Consider the following 26,130-nt stretch of genomic DNA (forward strand, 5'->3'; position numbering starts at 1 on the left):
CTAATCTATAACTGCGAGGGCAAACATATTTCTGCTTCCCTTTTGAAACTGCAGAAACTGTCAGAAGAACTACTCAAGCTTTGGCAGTCGATGTTTGCTTTGGTGTTTATCCTATGTTAGCTTAACACTTTCTGCTAGCCCAGGCTAGCCCAGGGAATACAGCAGTGGCCAAGGCAGACATGGTCTTGGTGCTCATGAAGCTCACAGCCAATCAGGGGAGAGAGACAAACAGATCAGTGCCCCTTGAGTATATTAAGAATGTACACTGTGGTAAGTGCCATGAATTGGAACTCTCATGGCAGGTATCTCTCCTGGTCAAGGCTTCAAAGAACCTTCCCTGGAATCCACAGACTCAGTGGAGATGGCCCAGCATGTGAGCTGAGCCATCAAGGAGGAAGGTACAGGCAGTACCTTCTTTCTTCGGGACCTTCAGTGAACCAAGAAAACCAACATAGCTGCAGTACAGAGGGGAAAGGAAGCCAGGGTGTATTTGGTAAGGCCTGTCTGGCAGAAATTAATCTTTTGGCCGAAAAATACAGCTAGTTCCAGGCAGAGTAGAGATTAAAATATTCCCTACTTCTGAGGAGTCTTTAATCTCCAGTTGCTTTTGTTCCCCCTCTCTCTACCCAGACCTAAGAGTCCTGTGTGTTCACAGCTCCTCCCAGGGCTCCTCCCACCTCAGGCTCTGCTCTGCTGTGTCTTCAGTTAAAATCTCACTAACTCCCAACTAAGTCTCCCACACATGCATGCGCACACACACACATGCGCACATGCACGCACACACTCTTTTAGCAGATGAGGTCAAAGTATGGCACAGCAGATGACACTAGCAAGTGGTGGGCTCTTGACGCACTGAAGCATGCCTGCCCGCTTCATGTTTGAGCCCAGCACCATGTGACAGACTGTCCTACATTGGAACTGTTCTCCAACCTTACTGTCTAATATAGTGGCCACTAATCATACCTACCTACTGTGACTCGAAAGTGGAAATTTTCAGTTCACTTTCATTTAAATTTCCATGGTATTTGGTTTGAGTGTGATTCGTCCTCCGCAGGCTCATGTGTCCGAATGTTTGGTTCCCAACTGGTGGTGCTGGTTTGGAAAACTGTGAACCCTTTAAGAGGCATAGCTTCTAGAGGAAGTAGCTCACTGGGGCTGTCAAGGGGTGGCCCTTGAGGTTTCATAGATTAGATCCACTTCCTGTCCATCCTCTTCTGCCACTCTGTCTTCCCCTCCATGATGGACTTGCATCCCTTCTCTAAACCCAAATAACCTTGTCCTCCCTTACGATGTTTCTAGGTGGAAATTTGGTAGGTGATGTGAAGAGTAACTAATACACACACAGCCATTGTGGCTAGTAGGTAACCGAAGAGGGCAGTGCAACCCTCGTCATGTGTTTCCGTGTTAGAGTATGGCCCAGATATTCCAAGGGACACCAAATCGTTGGATTCTCATTTGAAAATTTCTAATTTAAAAGTGCTGGCAACAATTCAAATGTCAAGATGCATTTATGAGAAGACAGAGTAGATAACTTTCTTTCCTATTCTTTTCAGCACTCCATCTATATAAGCATATGTTTATATATGTTTATGTAGTAGAAGATGGATCTGAAAAGTGGAGAGAATGAAGCACAGTCAAGGTTCTGGGACCTGTTATGGATGCTAAATGCCCCGACCGGCTCATATGCTTACAACTTGGTCTTTAGCCTGTAGCACTATTGGGACTGGTGGGACCTTTAGGAGGTGGAGTCTAGTACAAGAAAGTTAGGTTGTTGGGGGCCAGCCTCTTAAGGGGGATGTAAGGGCCCTAGAATGTTAAGGGCCTTCTCTCTTAGCTTTCTTTCTAGCTTCCAAGGATAAGCAGTTTTGCTTTATGCCAGTCTTTCCCCCCATGCGTTCCCCTACATGCCCAAAACAAGACAGCCAAGTGACTTTGAAACCATGAACCAAAATAAACTCTTTCTTCCTTTCACACTGACCATTCAGACATTTGGTCAAAGCAGTAGAAACCTATGTAACATAGGACCCCATATAGGACATGGTGCAATAGAAACCTATGTAACATAGGACCCCATATAGGACATGGTGCAATAGAAACTTATGTAACATAGGACCCCATATAGGACATGGTGCAATAGAAACCTATGTAACATAGGACCCCATATAGGACATGGTGCAATAGAAACCTATGTAACATAGGACCCCATATAGGACATGGTGCAATAGAAACCTATGTAACATAGGACACAATATAAGACATGTTGGTGAGTTCTCCAGGTTTTCTTTTTATGTCACATGTTCTAGGTGTGCAACAAAAGAGCACACCAGAAACCCTGACAGGCTAACTATCAAAGATAGCTTGCTTTCTCTGCCAAATATTGAGAGAGCACTTCTCAGCATAAGCAGCTTCCTGACAGAGCTTGTCTCTCATCAAATCCTAGGAGAAACTGTGTCGTTCCTCTACCACCAGTGCCAGTGAAGGCCAGGCAGAGAACACGACTCCTGTTCACTGAGGTGGCAGCAGCTCTGCTTGGGTGGTTCAGACAAAGCCAAGAGGAGAACTGCAACTTTCCTTTTGTGAACTTAGGAACAGCAACCACAGTTCTTCCTTCCACACGCAACTCCACCAGCAGTGGAAACCGCTCAGGTTCTGCTCGCAGCAGTGAGGCTGCCCTTCCCTTCCTGCTGGGCTGCTGCTGGAAAGGCAGCAGAAAGTAAGTATCCCTATGGGCGAGATGTGTGCGGATAGTGTGGCAATGAAGTGGTTACTAATAAGTAAAAGGCCACACAAAAATAAACTCAGGAGCAGTATAGGCAAATGAAATGGGTCCCCTCCACACAAAACAAAGTGTTCAAGAAAGGCAACAAGATGGGGAGGATACCGGAGAAAAAAAAAGAAAGATTGTGGGAAGAAAACAGACAAACAACTACAAAATAGAACAGGAAACAGAAAGCTAAGATTAGTGGATTTTTTTTCTTCACAAGGCTGAGAATGAGTCAAGGATGGCCACTCCCATTGTCCACGTCCAATGTAGCGGTGGGACCGCATGAGAGTGATTTAAGACAGAAAAAGAAAAGAAAGGAAGAAACGGTTGTCCTTGGTAGATAGCATGATTGACTGTTTCAGAAGCTCTTAACAAGTCCTCAAAACTAAGTCAGACATACCATGATTCCTAATAAATGAAATCAGTAAGGTCACAAGAAATCAGACCAACATCAGATGACTTCTGTAGTGGGCACATGGACCCTGCAGCTGAGCAATGCAAGGTACATTCACTCACAAAGAATATTTGGGTATGAATCTAAGAAAACATATACAGGACTACATTCTGAGTGCTGAGGAAGACCACGGAGACCCAATAAACAGAGGTGAGCATGTGCTATTGATTAGAAAACTCAACTTAGTAAAACTTCGCTTCATTACAATTGATAGACAGGTTTAACAAATTCCTATCAGTATTTCTGTAGTGCTTTCCTTTACATTGTGTGTGTGTGTGTGTGTGTGTGTGTGTGTGTGTGTGTGTGTGTGGAGAGAGTACACATGTATAAGGGTCCATGTACATGTGGAGGCCAGAGGTTGGAGTCAGAATCATCCTTGATGGATCCTCCACCTTATTCAATGAGACAGGGAACCTAGAACTTGCCAAAGTGCCTGCTGTTACTAGCAGGTTTGCTCTGGGGATGCCCTGCCTCTGGTCTCTAAGGCTGAGCCACCATGCCCATTTGGTATTTCCATGGGTCATAGGAATCCAGACTTCTGTCTTTATACTTGTGTGTCAAGTATGTCAACCTCTCAGACACCTTACCAGCCCTGCAATGTGGATATAGATAAGAATATTCCCAAAATATACATGGAAAGGCAAGAGAATTTGACTAGTTAAGATAATTTTGGAAAAAAATCAATCTATCCAATGTTGAAATTTATCATATAGCAGGGGTGTTAAGATTCTGTCTTACACTGGACAGTGGTGACACAGCACTCAGGAGGCAGAGGCAGGTGGATCTGTGAGTTCAAAGCCAGCCTGGTCTACAGAGCGAGTTCCAGGGCAGTCAGGGCTACACAGAGAAACCCTGTCTCAAAAAACAAAACAAACAAACAAAGATTGCATCTTAGTTATATTGGCAGAGAATAAACACATAGGTCAATGGGGCTGAATAGAAAACTGAGAACCAGACCTGCAAAAACAAATCCCAGTGATTTCTGGCAAAAGTTTAAGAGTAATTCAGGGGATGAGAGCCTTCCCAAAAACCTGCACTGGAGCATCTGGACAGTGACAGTAGAACAGCACAGCAAAATCTCACTTTGTCTCACATTTCACACAAAAGTTAACCTCAAATCAGTCATGAACATATATGCAAGATATAAAGCTATGAAACTTTTAGAACAAAATATCGGGAACCTTTAGAGTCACGGTTTAGGCAGAGTTCTTAGACAATGTGTTACAGCACACAATCCATAAAAAGAAACACTGATAAATGGGGCTTCATTAAAACTGAAGACTTCTGCAAGAGGCTGTTAGGGAGACAGATAGACAAACTGTATATAAATGTGGCTACAGCAGCACATTCAACGGAGCTGGAGCACACAGCACAAAGAGTGCTAAAAACTCAACACAAGAAGCCCAGTTAGAAGACATCTCACTGACAGGATCGATAGGTGGACCTGCAGGCATATTGTCAATGTCGTTAGCCACTGGGGATGTTCCAACAAATCATAATGAGATGCTATGACAGCACCATCAGAGTAGCTAACAATAGAGTAGTGGAATCTCAATTGTTGTCGCTTTGGAGAAACTAGATCACTTACACACTGCGAGTGGGATGGGAAAATGGTCCATTTTAAGAAGCAGTTAAAAAAACAACTACTAAATGTGGGGCTCTGAGAGGTTCTGTGGTAAAGGTGCTTGGTGCCGAGACTGATGACCTGAGTTTGATCCCCCCCATGTAAGGAGAGAACCAACTCCTGCACACATGCATGAGTGTGCTTGCACATGCACACACACACTACTACTAATGATTATTATAAATTTAATTAAGAATGATCACTTTGAGTCAGGTGGTGGTGGTGTATGCCTTTAATCCCAGCACTCTGGAGGCAGAGGCAGGCAGATTGCTAAATTCAAGGCCAGCCTGACCTACTGAGCGAGTTCCAGGACAGCCAGAGTTAAACAGAGAAAGCTTGTCCTGGAAAAACAAAATAAAAAAACCAAAAACAAAAGCCAAAAAAACAAATAACAACAACAGCAGAAGATCATGCTGAAGTCATTTGTTCTAAAGGTGATCTAAGAAGCAAGAGCAAAAGGCCAAAATACTGTTCTGTCATAATTATTGTTATTGTACTAGTCATTCAGGAAATATCAAGGGGTACGGGATTTATGAGCCAAGAACCATGGATGAAAAATCAAAATACACAAACCACAGCAACAGGCAATATAGCCCATAGTTTACTGTAGCTTTTTCTCATAGGGTAGTTATAGTTTCTTCTGGTGTTGTAGAATTTTGTTTTGTGAATTTATCCTCAGTGAGACTTTAGAGGATCTCACAAAGCCTGTGTTGACAGGCTTCTGTAACAGTGACTTTATACTAATCAGTCTGGGCACAAGGGGGAATTAGCAACTTAAGACAGTTTGCAATAGTAGAAGAACCCTTGCCTAGCATCTGAGAGACCATGGGCTCCACCCTCAGCACTGGGGAGAAAACAACCCAAATATGCAAGCAAACAGATAAATAGAAGCTTTGCTTCTTTTGTTTTTCAGGGAAGGCTGCAGAGATTAGCATTCCTGTTCCCCAAGGCAGGCAACAGGGGGATCCTTCCACCTCACAATAATCTAGGTATGAATCCCAGCTGCTGCGCCTTCATCATTATGGGAGTCTGTTGTCTTCTGTTTCACAAGAGGCCTAAATTAATTGCTAAGTTTCTTCTTTGGTTTTTATCTTTCTCTTTTCACTTGTTTGCAAATTGCTTATGATTACCTTCTAGATTTTATTAACGTGTTTAGTGTTTTGCTACGTTAGACACAGCTTCCTTTGCTATTCCAATTACATATTTCAGTTATTAACATATCCTGGTTTCAGTATGTAACCGTTTCCAGTGAACTGTGAAAACCTGGCTTCCATTTAATTCCCTTTATCTTTACCAATTTTCAATACTAGTCTTGGAGGGCTTGTAATTTTATAAAATAAATTTTAAAAATAAAAACTCATCAAGAGGCAAATTCCATTGCTTATAACCCTTAGTTTTTTTTCTTTGATCTTCCAGGGAGCATTGGGTTTCTGTCTTTTACCATTTCTTCTGTTTGACGAACCTCCCTTGCATTCTTAAGAGATATTCTTCTCGTGATGAGCTTCTACTTCGCTTTACTTGGGGACGGTTTTGCTGGATGTAATATTTATGGTTGGCAATCTTTCCGTTTAGAACTTTAAGAAGATGTTAGCCCATTTCCTCTGGCCTCCATGATGAGAACTATGTTGTCATTCGGCTCGTTTTCTCCCTTAGTTAACTTCACATTTTTCTCTGACTTATTTCAAGATATTTTTCTGTAGTTACCTTCAAGAACTTTAAATATCGTATGTCTTGTTCTGGATTCTTGAACGTGGAGACAGTGTCCATAGGTGGGAAAAATCTCAGGCGTATGTGAGTAAAAACGCTTTCTGGGCTGAGCCGCCTGTCTTGACAGAATTCTTCTTGCTGGTGTCCCCTGGACACTTGGTGTCTCCCGGGGGGAGGAGAGTCATAATCTCATTGGGGAAGACCAACTCTCCTGGACATTTATTGTGATCTACAAGAGTCCTTTGATTATTTTGTACTGCCATCAAACATACCTGGTGCTTGACTCCCATTTGATTCAGGGGAGACAGGATGTACCCAACTCCTTGGTTGGTAGCTACGAGGTTGGGAATGCATTTCTCCCATTGGACAGGAGGTCAGGAGAAGCCATTCTCTACCCCTTCTCCAGTTCTGAGATCCCTAACTAGTCCTTCTTTCCATTATCCCAAATCCTTCAACTGTGTCTTCATTCTGTCTGAGTTTATAGCTGTCCCTAGCTGGGAGAGCTAGGAAGCAGTAGGTCCACACAATCTTGCCCAGACTGTCCATCCTCTACTCATTTTCAAAGTTTGGAACTTGATTATTACCTAATCAAATTAACAGTTTTATTTATAATACTTTTTTTTACAATCATTCCCATATAAAATTATGCACAGATTTTTAAATATTTCTATTTTCAGTTGGATATGATAGTTGTATACAATATCTCCACATCTGTGTTTCATGTGTAATAATTAGATAAATATAATTGGCATATCTACATCCTCAAACAAATGCATTTGCTTTGTGTTGGGAACATTGGAAATTCTCTTTACTAGCTACTTCAAGATATTCAACCAGTTGTGGTAAGCCATATTATCCTCGTGTGTTCCAGATGACTGGTAAGCTATTCCCTCCTGCCAGCTGTACCTTTATCTCTTCTACCCCTGTGCCCCCCACACCCCAACTCTTCAAAGACACTGGTAAGCACTTTCTCTTCTCTGCTTCTTGAGATCAGCTCCGTAGATTTTTCATGTAAGTGAAAACATGTAATATCTGCCCTTCAGTCCCTGACTTTTTACTTAACGTAATGCCGCCCAGGCCCATCTGTGTTGCTGCAAATGACAGGCTTTCTCTGTGTGGCTGCATAATATCCTACTGTGCATATATCCCACATTCTATTTTATTTATCAATTTGACAGTTGGTTCTATTATCAATCTATTCTCTAGAATCAACTCAAGAAGAGTTGATTAAATACTTGAGTTGATTCTGCTGTGTAGATTTTGTACGATACGTTATTACTCATAATTCATCATACATGAGTTTTTGTGGCTGCAACCCCCCCACTGATTCATTTAATAAGTTCTTTTTCCTTCCCATGCTGGGGACAGAACACAGGTCTCACACATCCTAGGTGAGTGCTCTACTCCTAAGCCATGTCCCCAACCTTGGTAAAAAAAATATTTTTAAAGGATTTGAGGAACAGTTATGGCTGGGGAAATTATTCCACAAAGAGTGTTTCTCTGAATGTCTCTAAACTCACTCCCTTCGTGTCTAAAACAAAGTGACCGAATCAGCCTGGCGAGCCAGATGGGCTTCGAAAATACACATGGCTGAAAGGAGGGGATGCTTCTGCCCAGTTGAAGAGATTAGATGGACAGTTTGGAAGGTGTAAGCAAGGGGAGGCAAACTTCTGCTGCTAGTTTTCTGCCCAGGTCAGAGAGGGGTCAAGGCTGGCTGGGCTGGCTAAAGGGCACCTGTAGCAACTGCCTTAGTGACGGAGGAGGGCACACAGGGGTGGCCGTGTCTGCAGGGTCTCCACAGCAACACCACCCATGCTCCAAGCAGAGGAGCCTGGTTTCCTTAGAAATGATACCCAAAAAAAGGAAGGGAGTTCATGAGGAGTAGGTTTGCCGTGGTGAGGAGTGAAGAAAATTCTAGAAAGCTGAAAATACAGCTTTATTTGGCAAAACTGAGAAAAGTAGTGTTAGGCCATATTACATAAATGGCTTGGAGGGAGAGGATATCTGTAGGTATTTTCATGGTTACCTGGAGGAATTTTGTGTTTTAGGTAGGACATAATAATCCAAAAAAAAAAAAAAAAAAAACCAAAACTTTTCCTGATTTCCTGATGTAAGTGATTTTCCCCATTATATTTATCAGGTGGCAATTTTCTTCTGGGGGAAAAACCTGAAGGCTAAGAGAACAAGGAGGAGGCATTTTGCCTGATGTGGAGAAGAATTCACCTCTCACCCTCCCCTCTTTGGGTTGCCTGTGGGACCGCCGCGTCTCAGCGTCTCAGAGTACAGAATCACTAAGAGGGGCTTAAATCGGAAGGGGTTTCTCAGGGGCTTAAATCGGAATGGGTTTCTCAGGGGCTTAAATCGGAAGGGGTTTCTCAGGGGCTTAAATTGGAAGGGGTTTCTCCGCGAGCAACACCGTGAGAGAATGAACGTGACCAGATAATTCAGATGGGAATTTCAGACTTGGGGGACCGGGTGGGAAATTTCACGTAGAGGAGGTGGCATTTGGGAGGAAGACGCTCTGACTTTGGGTAGGCCTTCAAGAGCGGTTTGGGGATTGTGGAATGTTGAAACAAGCTGCGTGGAAGTTTCCGTTTGCCGCTCCTGGGCGCGGCATTCTCTCATTCCACTCGTGAGAACAATCTAGGCTGAGTCTAAGAGCTTTCTCATCCTCAATCCACTGGCGAGCCCTGTGAGAAACAGTGAGGGAGGAGGCAAATGAGGCCAGGGTGGGTTTCATCTCTGTTGCCATGGCGTCTCCATTCCCTGTACACTGTATTCTCTCTAGACACAGTGCTCTGCTTCTGGATCATCACAGATACAGATCCCAGCACTGCAGCCTGGAGGTGTGTGGTAGCTGACCAGCTATTGCTGCTGACCTAGGTCTCTGCTTGCTCTGCATCTTATATTGGCCACAGTGTTATGAGAAATCCTTTTGTTAAACTATATCCAATCAGCCACTCGTGTGTGTGTGTGTGTGTGTGTGTGTGAGACTGTGTGTGACTTAGTTTCTTCAATACGCTGACAGACCCACCTGTCTAAGTAGGTGATGTAAAGCATGTATGCTCCTCTTTCTGAATGCTGAGAATTTCTAAGGACGATTCTTCAGAAAGGTAGAAAAACTGGTCAGTACCTATGAGCAAAAACTTGCTTCTTAAAAAAAGTGTTTCTCAGAAGAAATCTCAGTCATTGTTACTTCATTATCAAGAGTAAAGAAACCAGACTGTAAACCAGAAATCGATTCTTGTTTGTATCATCTCCTAAAAATGTAACATTGGGCATCAGTAAGGTAAACTGCAGAATCTCCCCCACACTGAAGAGTATGGAAAAATACGAGAGAAACACCCCAGAATCAGGATCCTTGGGCTTGCTTTGATACATGCAGCCTAGAAAGAAAGACCTCTTAATTCTTTTAAACTTCTCCACATTGATAAAATATAGGGATTAGGCCATGTGGTTCTTAAATGATCTTTTAGCTCTAATAGGTTGTATTGGGGGCAGAAGGAGGCTGTAGTGTAGTTTATGAATAAGGAAGAACTTGTCTATATAGTGAAGACTGGGGAGTGTGGTGCAGGGATGGGGGTACAGGGGTGTGGTATAGGGATGGAGTTACTGGGGTATGGTTCAGGGATGGGGTACTGGGGTGTGGTTCAGGGATGGGGTACTGGGGTGTGGTTCAGGGATGGGGTACTGGGGTGTGGTTCAGGGATGGGGTACTGGGGTATGGTTCAGGGATGGGGTACTGGGGTGTGGTTCAGGGATGGGGTACTGGGGTGTGGTACAGGGGATGGGGTACTGGGGTGTGGTACAGGGGGTGGGGTACTGGGGTGTGGTACAGGGATGGGGTACTGGGGTGTGGTTCAGGGATGGGATACTGGGGTGGGGTACAGGGGGTGGGGTACTGGGGTGTGGTACAGGGATGGAAGGATCAGAGAGTGTGATGTGTGGATGAAGAGGACTAGAGAGGAATTTTCCTTGGATTAATCTTAAACACAAAGGGAGGTGAGGAAAGGCACTGAAAAGTCAGTTTTGAAGAAACAGAGAAATTTATGGTGTGACTTGGGATGTTGCTTAATGGTGCAGAAGCAGAAAGTAATGGCATCTCTCCATGGTGAGAAGAATACCAGCTCCAACTTCAGTTCATACTGGCACCAGAGTCAAGCAATACTTATATAATGAGCTGTGTGCGATTCTATAAGGAAAAGTGTAGAGGCTCAAAGTTTGGGGACATGGCTCCTCCTAGTTAGTTGTGTAAACCTGACCGCCTTCTTTCTTCTTTAAGTTCTTGAGTGAGGCTAGAGGATACTTTGTGACTATAAGGTCACTTCCACCCTCAACTCTTAGAAGCCTATAATTCAGGCTGTGATCTCAGGTATTTAGGACTTTCCAGAAGGTAGGATGCTGGCTCCTACAAAGCAAGAAGTGGTGTCATAGACTGAGACCAAGGAAAGGACGCAGGCGAGAGAAAAGTAGTGGTCACCAGCACCCCTCCCTGAGCTTTCTGTTATGCTCCAATGGCGTCTTTGTTTGGAAGAATAGTGCCACATGCACGGCCCTTCGTTGTAGCGATTGACAAACAGCCAGGGATTTCTTTCTGTCCACAACAGATGAAGCTTTTGTGGGACCTACAGCACATATGAAAATATAAAACACAAAATATCTTAATTTCTAAAGTTTATAAGGCACATGATTGTGTACACACATTGTTTGGGCCTCTCCTGGAGACTGTAAGGTGCCCCATCTGCAGAAGGGGACTGAAGCTTCAGCTGACTAGTCTCCTAGAGGACTTCCATCCAGGTGCTGGGAGAAGCCCATGCTTCATCTCTTCTAAAGTCATACAGGCTGTCCAACTTGAGTTAGCACACGGACTAGAATCGGAATTGTTATCTGCCACTTTATGCTAAAAGATTCCCAAGCCTGCATGTGATGTGACACACCCATTTCTGCCTTGCGTGGGGACTGTGGAAGAGCTGTCAGCAGGGAGCTCCCAGCGCCTGGCTTCCCGGGACTACCAGAACCCTACCATCATGGAGAATGTATGGGGAACAAAAGGCCATGTACAATGTAAAGGAGACCTTGGGGACTGTTTGTTACCACAACGTACTTTGGCCCAGCCTGACTGTAACAGTGAGTGCTGATGTACTTTCTCAGGTAGCGTGGAAATGCAGATCGCTCTCAGAAAGGCTAAGTGTCTTCAGGAAAGGGCAATAGGTGGCCAGCCTGCAATGGAGCCCAGACAGCTTGGCAAGTGTGGTCCAGTACTCATTCGCTAGGCACCCACATTTCCCATTTCCTCCATTTCTCTCCTTGTGACCCCTAGTGAAGTCTCGATATACCTGGAACAAATGCTTCACATCCTTTTGCACAGTCCAGCTAGGTCTCTGCAGAGAAACGTTATCATCAGACAGATAAAAATCCCCAGAGAAGGGCCTCAGGTTCTCTTTTCTGGAGTCCAGATGAATTAGAAAAGGGTGTATTTTGAGTATAAAAAATGCACCCACAAACATCTCGTGTATTTCAGACTGTAAGCTATACATGCATAGGGTATGTTGCCAACCACACCCTTCCCCATGGAAAACTGAGTCTTGAGAGAAGTTGCTTTAGTTTAAGTTCTTAGTGACCACTAGACTCAAACCAATGGACTTAGGGAAAACAGGTATCTCAAGGAAAGAGTCATTCCAGGGAAGCGTAATAAAAACCTTTAACTGCACTCTGCTTCCAATGTCCAGGGCAAAATGGGGGAAAGGGATTCCCATTGGTTGAAGATGGTTGATCCAGGGCACTGATGGAAACAAATCAGGACTCCTAGCAGCTTATCTGGAGGGGGATCAATAGGCTTGAGCTGAAACAAGGCCCATCGGGAAAGTGAAGAAATATTGCCTGCGGAATTGCACTAGATGGCATCTCACAGGTCCTGTCAGCCACCTGCCCTGTCCTTGATTCAGGAAGACTTTGTCAGATTGGAATTGGCATGCTGGAGAAGCTATCAGACAAGTATGACTTCCTCTTTGTGAGAACTGAAGCCTGTGAACCCTATGGAGGGCTTGAGAATCCTTTTACCCACAGGTAGGAACTTGAGAGCCAAGTATTCTACTAGAAGACACTTTTCTGTTGGCTTAGGCTTCTGCCCCCATACACACTTCTCTCTCTCTCTCTCTCTCTCTCTCTCTCTCTCTCTCTCTCTCTCTCTCTCTCTCTCTCTCTCTCTCTCTCTCCTTTCTGTTTTTTCATTTATTTTTATTTCCCCAAAGTCTATCATTTCATGAGGTTTTTCCAGAATCCATCTCCTTAAAGCATACTTCAGAGAAACTAACAAAATCCAAAGCACAAGCTAGACCAAGAAGCAAGCCTCAGGAAAATTGGATATGTTTTCTTTTCACTACTCCTTTCTCCTAAAAATAAGTAAATTTCAAGCCCAAATCGTTCTTCATTAATAAAATAATACCCCATTATCCAGACTAGTGAGGAAAAATATAGTGTTCTGTTAAAAGGAGGCCGTTATTTAGACTTCAAGCAGATTGTCAATGCCTGGCTCATTACAATTCAGGGAAATGTATTTAGAAGGCTGAGGTTGTGCTTCTGGCATTTCCGAAGGTCCATTGTGGGCTGGTGGGTTCATTAACTTGTTATGTTCTGAGTGAATCTCATTATTTAGGACACCAACTGGGTGAATATAGGAGGCTGAGCTGAGCCTTTGCTGACACGTGGAAACCCCTGATGGGGGGGATTTATATATATAATCTGTCTGATGTATGCTTGATTTCTTTGACATTTCTCTCTTTCATAAGAATAAAAGGCTGAGAAAAAAAATGTCTGTTTATTTTAGATTTACTTTTGTTTGGGTTCCGGGAAGCAGGAGACTTGTAATCCTCTGGCTTCTTACTGTCTTTCCAGCAATTTCCCCATCTATGATTTCATCCATCTTTCTAGCATCCTAGATGGCTAGAAACAGACAGTTAGCACAGCCTCATTCCTGCAAGTGGAGCACTTGTCATAAGGGAAGTGTATTCTATTCTGTCTCCCAAGCTAGAACTCCCCTGTGTCTTCATCCGTTGCTTTGTGTCAAGAACTCAGGGATGCAGAATCCTCTCTTCTCCCTAAGACGTGTCCTAGCTCTCTAACACCTGGGCCAATGGTTGCAATCGGGAGGGCTCTTTTCTAAAGAGGAGCATGGTGTAAGAGAAACATTTATTCAGAAGTTGGAAAATTGAATCTCACATTCTAGCTTCACCTAAAACTTCTTAGCCTTCTGCCAGGAGCCACATACTCAGATTTCCCTGAGCCCAGTCTCCCTCCTATAAGATGCCTTAGTCATCCCGCCCTGCCAACTGGGAGAATGTCTAGTGGGGAACAGACTGCAGTTGCTGGCAGGAAGACTTGCAGGGCTATCTGGATGGGAGAGATGTTCCTTTCCTTGTCTTTTGGTCCCAATGGTGAGGTTTCTTTCAGAGAGTCTGGCTCTGGGAGGGAGGCGTTTTGAGATTTGCCTGAAGTTTAGGAGTTTGAAAGCATCTGGCTGTCCAAAAATGAAGCATCTGTGAACCTGAACCCACAGAAGCTCAAGCTCATCACTAAATAGAAGGTTGGCGTGATATCTAGGTCAGACTGGGATAGACACACGGGGAGCTCCTAACCTTACTCCTCTGGCCTGCTCTCCCCGTGCAGGTGGTCCAGACTGTGTAGTTTGCGAGCCCTTAGAAGGTGCCTCTGTGCGCACTCATCACCGTGCCTTTCTGACTCCATCATCAGCCTTGTTCTAAAGAGCTCTGAGCAGCCAAAGAAGTGGTCTAGCCATGCCGCCCACCACAGCAACTGCTAGCCACAGGTAGGTACTGAATACTTGGAATGTGGCTGCTGTGATGGAGCCACCGAATTGTTAATTTAATTTAATCTGCATCGGTTAAATAGCCACCTGTGGGCACATGGACCGGAATCCTTTTCATTAAGTTTCAGTATGCAGAACACTGTTCAGTTGCTTCTGTGTTATTATTATTTTGAAGCAAGGCCATATGGCTAAAGATGGGTTTTGGCATGTGTGTGGGGACAAGGAAGGGGAGAGAAGAGGATGCTTGCCAGCAAGGCCAGCTTGGTGGCTCTCAGGAGACCTCTAAGGGAACATCTGGCTCTGTCTTCAGGTCCAGAAACGCGGTTTTTCAGGGCATAGAGAGTCAAATTGAACTTTTGAGGCAGGAGCTCTTTAATCAAGCTCCCCAAATGGATGCGTTCAGCCAGAAAGCTAACATGTCGATGTGCAGGGAGGCTGGGAAGCCTCTCCCTGCTAGGCACTGGGTGAGGGAAGGAAATCCGAGGTCTAACACAGAGGTAGTTTGATGAGTGTGCATGCTCATGGAGCAAGTGACCTGAAATCACTCAGATGGCTGATGGGCGTGTGGTCATTGCACAGTGAACCTTACACGTCCTGGGAGGGAGGCAGCTCTGTTCCTAATGGCAGCCCCTCCCTCCCCACGTCCCTACCCCAGAGTGATTTGGTAGTTATCAGCAGTTTTGTTTTGTTTCACTTTGTTTTATTTTTAGACAGGGTCTTGCCAGAGGCTTAGATTGGCCTTGAACTTGCAACCCTCACGACTTCAGTCTTTCAGTGCTAGGATTATGCATGTGTGCCACCAAGCCTGTCTATGACTCCACTTTCTTTTCTAAGTTTTTGGGATTGTTTTAACGCCATCATCTAAGAAACCTGTAAACTAAAAGCTTTCCCCTACCGTCAAAGCACAACTGTGTCAATATAAATCTCAGATTCCAGCCTCTGTTTCAAAGACAGCTGTGCTTTTAGAACTACGTCCACACCTGGTGACAAGAATGAAGGTGCTCTCAGCATATGTAAACCTCACATGATCTCATATGATTCTCTTCCTAATACCACTGCACAAAGTATCAGGTCTCAGTGTAAATTTGGGGACAGTTGACAAACATTCAGTCTGTTCTACACACTGATGCGTTCTTTAGCTGTATCACACATATAGCCAGGTCCCTGGCTTTCACTGCACACTTTTAGGGGAATGTACTTTTTAAAAAATTACTTAGATTGAACAGTCCTGAGTTGGTGTTACATTTTTATTGGTTCAAATCCTTGGTGGCCCAAAATACTGATTGCCTCTGTTGCCTGTGAGCAACTGCATATTGGTTAGACATCAGTAGCCACATGGGCCCCTTGATAAGAATTTTGGCATAAAGATTGATCACTGAAGTACTTCTTGGGGCCCATGATGGAGTGGTTGCTGTGGCACACTTGGTAATGGATAATGTGGTTCAGATTGTGAGTAGACATGCTGGCATGTAGACCCAGAGACACCAGGTCTTCTTGCTAAAGGAAAAGTGAGTATCTGGATATTACTATGAAGTCTGCTGTTTGGATCATGAGGTGTCTCCCAAAAATACTTGCTTAATGGTCTGGTCTCAGGCCTGTGACACTATTAGGAGGTGGTGGGGCCTTCAGGAGATTGGGTTTAGTGGAAGAAGGTCAGGTCATTGGGGGGGGGGGTGCCCTTGAGCAGGATGTTGGGACACTGGCTCTTCTTCTTTGTTTTTGCCATTTTCTCCCTCTCTTCTCTCACCTCCTCCTTCTCCTTTTCTTTCTTTTCTTCATCTTCCTTCTCCTCCTTTTTCCTCTTCCTCCTCCTCTTCCTCTTTCTCCTTTTCCTTCTTTCCGGTCACCTTGAAGTGAGCAGTTTTGTTCCACCACATGCTCCCTGCCTTGCCTCAGGCTCCTAAATAATGAGACCAACCAAACATGGTTGACTCTGAAACTATAAGTCCGAATAAATCATCCTTATCTCAAGTATTTTATCACAATAATGGAAAGGTAGCACATCTACTAATTTTTCAAAGATAGAAACTGATTCAGTTAAAATGTGGAGTAACATGCCACACTGGTAGCCATAGCCTATGGCAATATATAGACTAATAGAAATGGAATAATTTAAGATGTGAGAGATAGCTAAGAATGGGCCTGAGCCATTGACCAAACAGTTGTAATTAATATGGTTTTGTGTGATTATTCCAGTGTGGGTGGCTTGGAAATGAAAGTGCAGTCTCTATGTATACTTTGTTTTGTAGATGGCTACTTCTCCTGCACCTACACGTGGCTTTTGTGCATAGGCATTCCAGATATCTTTCTCCTCCTTTTTTCCCCCCTTCCTCCTTCTTTAAAAATATATTTCTATTTTTAAAGGTTTTATTAGTTCTTTAAGAGTTTTATACATATTTTGATCATACTTATCAGCCCTCACAATTCTTTCCAGATCTACCTTTTCCTTCTCTACCCACTCAACTTTGTATCCTTAAAAAACAAAACAAAACCGAAAACCAATAGGACCAACTTGGGCTGCCTAAATATTCTTGTATATAGGGTCTTTTACTGGTATCTGGTTGACTTCCAGGGGCTTAAAGAAAATTGTCTCTTCCTTTCCCGGTAGCCGACAATTGCCAATAGCTCTATAGCTAGGGTGGATTGCATGCTCAACTCCCATCTCTATGCTGGGATTTGGTCCAACTTGGCCTTGCATTGGTCTTATGTCTGCTGTCACAATTGCTATGAGTTCAGCTGCCCACCATGTCTGGAAAATATTGTTTCTTTGTAGTCACTCACAACATCTGGCGCTTATACTCTTTTCATCCCCTCTTCTACAATGATCCCCAAGCCTTGGGAGGAGGGGATGCAATATACACGTTCCATTTAAGACTGAGCATTCTACAGATTCTTACTTTCTGCACCTTTGCCAGTTGTGACTCTCTGTGTTAATCAGTATCTAATATTATTAGAAGGTTCTCAGATGAGGGATGAGAGATGCATGCATTGGTGGGTATGATGATAAATCATTAGTAGTTTATTTAATACTGGCCTATTAACCAAAATACTAGTAATAGGTTCTGCCCTAATGTTCATGACCTGTCTATCCATAGGTTCTTGGCCCAATAATAGTGCCAGATATGAGTTAAATCCAATCAGAAAGGGGTTGGTTACTCCCATTATATTTGTGCCACTATTGAACCAGTGGGTTAGTCTTGTCAGGTCATTAATTCTTATAGTTTATAAGTACCTGGGCATAGTTGATGGTTACTTTTCTTCTCTGGCAGCATGCATAGCACCTTGCAGCATGATAAAAGCTAGTCAGTGGGGATGAAGCTTTTAGGTCAGTACCAGTTTTATTTCTCCACATCCTATGACTCAAGTGTAACTAGAGGCCTATAGTGTTCTGACACTGGGCTTTTTATTTTGTTAGCTTCTGGTATCTATTAAGGGCCTTGCTACCCCTTTATAGGGTAGCTCCATTTTCTCTTTGTGTGTGTGTGTATGTGTGTGTACATGCTTGCATGTGAGTGCATGAATACATGTGTGTAGAGGCCAGAGGTGAACAGGTGAACATAGGGTGTCTTCCTTGCTCATTCTCCACCTCATCTTTCAAGACAGGGTATCTCACTGAACATGTGTTCTCTAATTGACTAGACTGGCTGGTCAGTGAGCTATTGGGAATCTGTCTCAATTCGCCTCTGTACTGTGGTTTGTAAATGGCTATCTTCTCTCTGTGCCTACCTATCCCTTGTGCACAGGTATCCCAGGTATCTATCTCTTCCTATTCCCTATCTCTCACCCTCCTCTTTTTAAGAGATGTCTAGCCATACATTTTTTTTTAAAAAAATTACAGATGCACACAAGCATGTCCAGACTTTCTATGTGGGTTCTGGGAATTTGAACTTAGGTCCTTATGCTAATATAGCAAGCAGTTTACCCAGTGAGCCATCTCCCCAGCCTTTTCTTCCACTTCATATAGGAGCACCTCTTATATGAATTAAACCCTACCCTATGGCCTTGCTTAATCCTGCTTACCTTTCTAAGCAGTTATTTAGGGGTTAGAATTTCAGCATTTGCGTCTGCCATGAAAAAAAAATCTATCTTTTACAATGATAATACAATCTGTGCTTTGTTAACAGGTCACTGAGCAAGTCCATTACTCCAACCTGTCTTTCCTCTTGCTCTTCAGGGTCCTTCTTTCCTCTGCCTTATTTCATCCCACCCTGTGCTTGGTCTCCAGTCTCTGTGGACGGAACCAAAGCTTCCCTGCTTTTTGCCTTTCCTTAGGTCTGGCTCATAAGGACTCTAAGAATAGATTTGGAAGAATTGGTCATGTCCCTCCTCTCAAGGTCACATCTCTTGTCCTCCAGCCACTGTCACCAGGTTCCCCTTCAAGCTGTTGGTGGTAATACTTCCATGATTACTGACCACAGGACCTAGCACCAACCCCAGGACTTCCGTATCCCCTACCACTCTTGAGAGTAGTCTCTTTGTTACACTAAACTCAAATCACTCAGCCTGTGGGCACTGGGGCCTGGACTGGCATTGCCATGGTAAGAAGTCCCATTGATGGGTCATCCTGCTCACTCTCTCTTGAAGTCTCACTCTCCTTACTCAGTTTCTAGACAGCTCTGCCTCAGCCTGAGGCTTGGCTGGCTTCCCTCAGGCCACACGCTTTCTTTCTGAGGTCAACCGCATCATGACTCTTGTTTTCTGAATGCGCTTGCTAGCGTCTACCACAGTTTTCTTAGAAGAAAGAGCTGGTTGGAAAATGCAGCCCTCTGTGGCTGGTATTGCAGTGAAATGTCCCCTGTAGATTTGGATACCCGGTCCTAATTGGTGTCACTGTAAGGTTGTGGAACTTTGTAGGTTTCTTGTTGAAGGAAGTGAAGGCCTTGGGCCATTTGTAGCCCAGCCCAGCCCGCTTCCTATTGAGCTCCGCTTCTGTTCCACTGGGATTTGAAGAGGTACCAGCTGCACACTCCTGCTGCTCTGGAGCCACCTGCCTTTGGGCCTTCCTCTCCATGATAGCTATGTCCCTTCAAACTGTGAGTCAAACACAGGTCCTTCCCCTTTATGTTGCTTTTTGTCAAGTATTTGGTCCCCGTAACCAGAAACGTAACTGCCCAGATAAAGAGATGATCGTGTTTTGAGTACCTGTACCAAGCAAGCAGGCGTTTACTTAAAGAAGAAAGGATGGCTTTGGCCAGTTTCTTCTCATGTTCACAGACCTCTGTGGGCACAGCAAGTTTCTTTCTTTCTCCGCATGTCTACACTGACATCGCTAGCCCCTTATAGTGATGATCCACAGAAGATTCAGACACAGCCCTGGGTATTGATACAGATGGAAATCAATGCATGTGTCAAAGTCAGTAATGCATTCAACATCCGGAGAGAGCGAGGGAGACAGCTCCATGGATGATAATGTAACATGAGATAGGGGTGAATGAAAAAGGTACTACAAGAGCCTGTCAGCTGCAGAGCCTCGGTGGCAGAATGGGAAGGTATTTAAAGGCGAGAGAGCAGGCCTCAGGCAGCCTGGCGTTGAGTTACAGTTCTTTGCAGCTCTGCTGTGTCAGGCGAGACACTCTATTTCTTGAACTTTTGTTTCCTCGGCTGTAAAACGTAGGCAGTAATAGGTTGTCTTGTCAGTAATAAATGACATGTAATGCCAGTAATGGGCTTTGTCCAGTACCTGGCCTCTCCTGAGAGCTTAATTCTAGCTTTAGGGATTTAATCAAAGGTCTCGGGGATTTAATCAAAGGTCTCATGCGTGGTAGTAAGTGCTATAGCACCAAACTATATCCCTGAGCCTTTTTCCTCTTTATTTTGAAATAGGTTCTTTTTCTTTGTGATGATTCTCTCTCTCTCTCTCTCTCTCTCTCTCTCTCTCTCTCTCTCTCTCTCTCTCTCTCTCTGTGTGTGTGTGTGTGTGTGTGCTAGCGTGGAGATCAGAGATTAATCGCAACTATCATCCCTCAGCAGCTGTCCACCTTGTCTTGAGCTAGGGTCTCTCTGGGATCTGTGGCATACAGATTGGGGTAGACTGGCTGGTCGCAAGCCCCAAGGATCTGTCTTTCTCTGTTTCTCTCAACTGAACTCAGGTCCTCATGCTTGTGTGCCAGACATTTTGCTGAGTAAACTATCTCTCCAGCCCCTAACAGTTAGACTTGATTGTCATTTAGGCAGGAGACATTTAGGAGACAAACTCTGGGCGTGTTTGTGAGGAGGTCTGGAGATTGGTTAACAGAGATGGGAAGCCCTACCCTAGGTCGGGTGGTGCCATGCCATGGGATGAGACTTAGAACCAACAAACAGAAGGGAGATGGGTACCATGCTGCTTCTAAACATGTTTATTTATTTTATTTATGGGTATTTTTGTCTTCATGTATGTCTGTCACCCACAGTGCATGCCTGGTGTCTGATGAGGCCCTGGAACTGGAGTTACAGACTATTGTGAACCACCATCTGGGTTCTGGAATTGAACCCAGGTCCTCCAGAAGAGGAGCTAGTGTGCTTAACTTCTGAGCCACCTCTCTAGCTCCTCTCTCTGCTTCTTGACTGGGGACTCATTGTGGCCACCCACCTCATGCTCCGGCCTCAATGCTGAATGAGCTAAATTATCTCCAACTGAGCCAAAGTGAACCCTTCCCTCCTTCAGTGCTTTTGTCTTTTTGTTAGTTTGGTTTTGTCTCCCACCAACAAGAAAAGTGACTAGTACATTTTTAGTAAGTTGCCCAGGCTGGCCTTGAACTCATTGTAGTCAAGGAAAGCCTCTAACTTGTCACTTTCCATTTTATTAAATGAGATTACAGGCCTGGACATGCAGGCCCTTGCTTCACTTGTAATTTAGCAAAGACTATACAAAGAAATGGGGATTTTGGCAGCCTTGAATAATGGGGCCAGTTTACAGGGAGAGGTACATGATTCTAGAATGCACATAAACATAGATAAAGGCTCAAAATAAGCATGATAGAAACCATTAACCTAGCATTTACAAGGGTTTTGTGTTTTTTTTTTTAAGGAAAAACATTAGGGAAAGTTGGCAGAAGTCATACCAAGAGCCATGCCACTTAATACCAAATGATGTGCTTGTAGATATTTTATAGGTATTGAAGAGCCATTAAAAAGTACGTGTGTGTGTGTGTGTGTGTGTGTGTGTGTGTGTATGTATGTGTGGTTGTGGGCAGGTGGCTGGAGAGGTGACTCAACCACTAAGAGTACTGGCTACTCTTCCAGAGGATTCAGGTTCTGTTCCCAGCACCCACAAAGTGGCTCGCAACTGTCTGTAATTTCTGTCTCAGGGAATCAAATGCTCTATTCTGGCCTCCTTGGGTACAAGGCATGCATTTGACACACAGACATACATGCAGGCAAAACACCTATATACATAAAAATAAATAATATTTCGAATCAGAATCTTTCTATGTAGCTCTAGCTGTCCTGGAACTCACTATGTATAACAGGCTGGCCTTGAACTCACAGAGATCCACCTGCTTCTGCCTCCCAAGTGCTAAAATTAAAGGCATGTGCCACCATACCTGGCCCAAGATAAATAAAATCAGAGAGAGAGAGAGAGAGAGAGAGAGAGAGAGAGAGAGAGAGAGAGAGAGAAGGGAAAGGAACAAAGTGGAGGTGGATCTGGTAGGAATTAGGAAGAGGAGTATTATAAAATATGATCAAAATACATTGTATTCATGCATATGCTTCTCAAAGTATTCATAAAAATATATATTGAAAAAATAAGGAGAGTCAGGTGTGGTAGGGGAATGCCTTTAAACCCAGCACTTGGCAGGCTGAGGTAGGCAGAACTCTGTCAGTTTGAGGTCAGCCTGGTCTACATAAAGAATTCCAGGCCAGCCTGGTCTACATAAAGAATTCCAGGCCAGCCAGGGCTACATAGTGAGACTCTGCCTCAAAACAAAATAAAGCAAAACACCCCGCCCCAAACCCAAGGGGGCCAGACAGATGGTTCAGCAGTTCAGGATGCTTGCTGTTCTTCCAGAGACCCTAAGTTCAATTGGGGTCTCCTTCTCTAGGGGAAGCTGATGCTCTCTTCTGACCTCTAAGAGAACTTGTACCCAAGTGCGCGTGCGCACACACACACACACACTTTAAAAATAAATAAATCTTAAAAACAAGCAAACAAACAAGTATGGTTATTTAATTAGGACTATGTTTCTTTAGATAAAATTTAACAAACTTTCACTCAGAAGTTTCTCTCCCTTCCTCATTTTTTAGTTTATTCATACATCCATTCATTTAATTTTGAGACAGTTTTGAATGCTATGGCCCCAGGTGGCCAGGAATTCATAGTCTAGTTCACTCAAGTCTTAATCTGCATTGACCCTCCAGCTTCAGTCTTTCTAGTGCTGGGATTACAAGCATGAGGCACCATGCTCTGCTTGCCCGGCAGTTTCCATAAACTTGGCTGACAGTGGAGTGAAAAGCTGGAAAAGGGAAGCATGTGGTTGTATGTGTTATCCTTGGGGCAGGCATAAGACCTGCCTGATGAACAACTTGACATCTATCCAGCTCACAATGTCACACAGAACTCACTTGGCAGAGGTAGCTCAATTGAAAATGAGTTGAGCCACTCAAATCAGATGGCCATGCTTGACTTCAGTCCGAAATGTAAAGCAGGCACTCAGTCCTAGAACCTACCAGCAATAGAGCAAGAACTCCGTTGTAAAATTCTGATTCTAACATGTATTTTTTTTTCCAGGGGCAAAATTACAGAGCCTACCTGTATTGCTACCAGTGGTGCTGGCATAGAGGTGTCAGGATTCATGTCTTGGTGATGGTGGGTGGGGTGCAGGCTTTACATATGCCTGCTCTTCCGTGGGTAGCCACACGGAGCATGTGGTACAAACTCGAGCAGCTGATGCCTGTCATCAAAGATCACATCTCCATGTTGTTCAGCCCCCCTTGCAGCTCCTGCCCTGTGCTGACAAAGATGCCTGCTAACATTTACTCGATGTTTTTTTAGATAGTGCCTTGGCTGGCATTTTCATTCGTGGGAGCTAGCTGTCCCAAATGTAGCAAGGGAGTGCCCCAAATCCACATACCAGACCAAGGAAGATACAGAGAAGGCTAGATAGTCCCCTGGGAAGCAAAGGGTAGATAAGGGATGTAGTTAGGATGGATGGAGCCTGTGAGGTCCTATCCTCACATCTGGGAAGAACCTAATGCCCCTACTCTGATCTGTTAAAGGTGCGTTGTCCCTTTTGAGGGTGGAGATGCTGGAGGTGTATACTGGAGGTAAGAGAACTCTCTTACAGGCGTGAGTCTTTGATGAGAAAGGCCAAGTGTGTATACCCGTATTTTACACAGCCAATTAGAAAGGCTTGTAGAAACTTCAAAATATTTTGGTTCAAGGAGAAAGAAAATTAACTTCTCAATCAGAGGAAACCAAACCATAATTTTTTGTGAACATTAATACGACCTTTCTAATTACTAATAATTTTCTCTTTTCTTTTTCCTAGTTACAGGAGCAAAACAAGTAGACGCCAAGGTGTTGAAGGGAGAGAGCAAAATAAAGGCCCGTGTTTCATTAAATCGGGAGAAACCTTTCCTAGGGCAGTTAAAGCTATAATAAGGAAAACCCATGTGGGTTTTTGATACCAAAGATTTGCCATATTTCAGGTTCCAAACTGTCACTTTGGTGGAGAGAGATTTTTTTTCTGGAACCTTAATGTTACAACAAAGCAAGGAAAGAACAGCATAGTGTTTAAGACCAGGGTTGAGAACCAGCACACTGGTAGTTACCCTGGCTCTGTACTGTGTGTAGGAGAGAAAGGAAGGTCCTGAGGAGGCTCTGGGGAATCTGTACAGACATGCACACTGTAGGCAAATGATTTCATGGATGTGTTTTTACAGAGAGCAGTTGACAGCTTTCAGAAGAGTCCCAAAATGTCTAGGAATGTCTCTGAGGTAAAAGCCAAAAGCATCCAATTATATCTCATATTTGTGTTTATGAGATACAAACAAATAGCCACTTTTAATATGTCATTAATGAGAATTCAAATTAATGGTCGTGTTATGCATTTTATCAAAGCGTTCTAACTTTGTAGGAAATATTTTTAATTAAGTAAAAAAAAAAACAGTATTGTTCTTTTCCATTGACTCTATTCCTTAGGGGAGCCTGAAAGGTGAAGAGAACATCAGTAAGCCGGGCAATGCCTGACAAAAACTTATGCCATGAAAAGACGATTGCTTACCTGCCTGACACTCAGGGGTTCTCCCTGCATAAGACTGTCACATTCCTGTGCCAATGCTGCGTGTCACTCTGTGTGTCCCCATCTATCACCAATTGTGGCCCACTAACAATCACGGGGACAGGAGATCTGGGGAAGCCTGAAGTGGGGCAGCAAAGCTGCTGACTGAACCTTGGTGGCTAAATGCTTTATTCAACTTGATGAGGACAAGAACTGGGATTCTGTTAAAGGCTGAAGCTTCCACTGGAGAAATGATAGGTGAGTGTGTATAAAATTCTCTTCCTGCATGCCCATCTTCTGTATTTCCTGACTTCTCCTGTGCAGTGATTTGAAGAGCAGAGTGAATGAGTGAGTGTGAGGTGTGTGGCTTCACCATCCACAGCGAACATTTGATTCCTCTCCACTGTCTTCGACAGCTCGTGCAGCTGACATAACCCAGAAAACATGCGCTGTTATTTTGGTAAGGGTAGAAGAATAAATATAGTTTTATGTCAGAGTTTCCCTAAGACCTAAGGTCAAGAAAGGCAAAAGGGAGTGACCCATGGGCTGTGATCTGTGGTGTCCTGGGAGGTTCTAGGTGCCTAGGAAGATGGGGGCTCCAGAAGCAAGGAGGACAGCAGGGAACAGCCTGTCCAGTGCTATCATCTTATCTTAGGGCAGAAGCATGAGCCAAGGCGTTGCTGACCTGAACAGAACCCAGATGTGTGAGACAAGTGGTTCCCCAGCTCCAGATCCAGCTGCAGAGAGGTTGGAATGCCACACGCTCCCATTCTCAAAGGGCAGGCGTGAGTTCAGTGCCTATTTTCATGGGTGGGGCATAAGTGTTAGGGTGGACAGGCATCATGGAGGCGTTCCAGACAAGCTCTGTAGACTGACTCACAAGCATGTTGCAAGCCGGAATGAGACTGGAGCCGGCCATTCCTGCCTGTGCACAGTAGACTTACCCACTGTCCTCATATTTTCTATTCCCAGGAGCTGTCCATGACTTTTGGAATTCCCCAGAAAGGACCTAAAACACTTACTATTTTTGCCCAGGTGTGCTCTGCTGCGAGGAGGTCTGTGGGTGTGAAATCGGCTGTTTCATGGTCACTTTGGTAGCTATGGAAACTTTGCCATTGTGGCAAATACAGCAGACCTAAGGCGTGTGCTGAGAAGTGTGACATCATTTAACATCCCAGCATCCCCTGTGGATGTCACTCTCCTTGCCTACATATGAGGGAACCTGTGAAAGAGATGTCAGCCTCCTTCATGCTGGGAGTAAGTGAAAGAATTGGAACTCAAAGCTAGGCTTCACACTTCGACTCCCATTCCTTTTTCTTAGCCCTTGGAATGAGGCATTGGGCTGTCCTTCACAGTTGTCCCCCCCTCCCCCAACACACACACATTAGCCAAACTCACCAGCTCAAAGGAGAAAGGAAGGAGCTGAATTTGGGCATGTGTTAGAATATACATCACAATGTCAGGAGAGGGGTCCAAAGTAAACCTTACTCAATATTCTACTTTGCCACCATTTGCTGCATGTCAGAAATGACAAAGAGTGGGTACCCTGGCAGC

At 44.2% G+C, this 26,130-nt stretch overlaps 1 protein-coding gene across 1 annotated transcript in view; it reads left to right on the forward strand.

The window, feature by feature from the left end:
* The first annotated feature begins 375 nt into the window (after positions 1–375).
* The window catches only part of Ces5a (carboxylesterase 5A), a 138,129-nt gene continuing 112,374 nt past the window's right edge, over positions 376–26,130 (forward strand). Inside the window, exons 1-5 of the mRNA XM_075976914.1 lie at positions 376–493; positions 2,441–2,713; positions 5,756–5,831; positions 14,215–14,374; positions 24,498–24,834. Of these exons, the coding sequence (XP_075833029.1) occupies positions 24,777–24,834 (58 nt within the window). The 5' untranslated portion in view covers positions 376–493; positions 2,441–2,713; positions 5,756–5,831; positions 14,215–14,374; positions 24,498–24,776. The remainder of the gene's footprint in view (positions 494–2,440; positions 2,714–5,755; positions 5,832–14,214; positions 14,375–24,497; positions 24,835–26,130) is intronic.

This window comes from Microtus pennsylvanicus, chromosome 6 (genome assembly GCF_037038515.1).
Source record: "Microtus pennsylvanicus isolate mMicPen1 chromosome 6, mMicPen1.hap1, whole genome shotgun sequence".
Classification (NCBI taxonomy): domain Eukaryota; kingdom Metazoa; phylum Chordata; class Mammalia; order Rodentia; family Cricetidae; genus Microtus; species Microtus pennsylvanicus.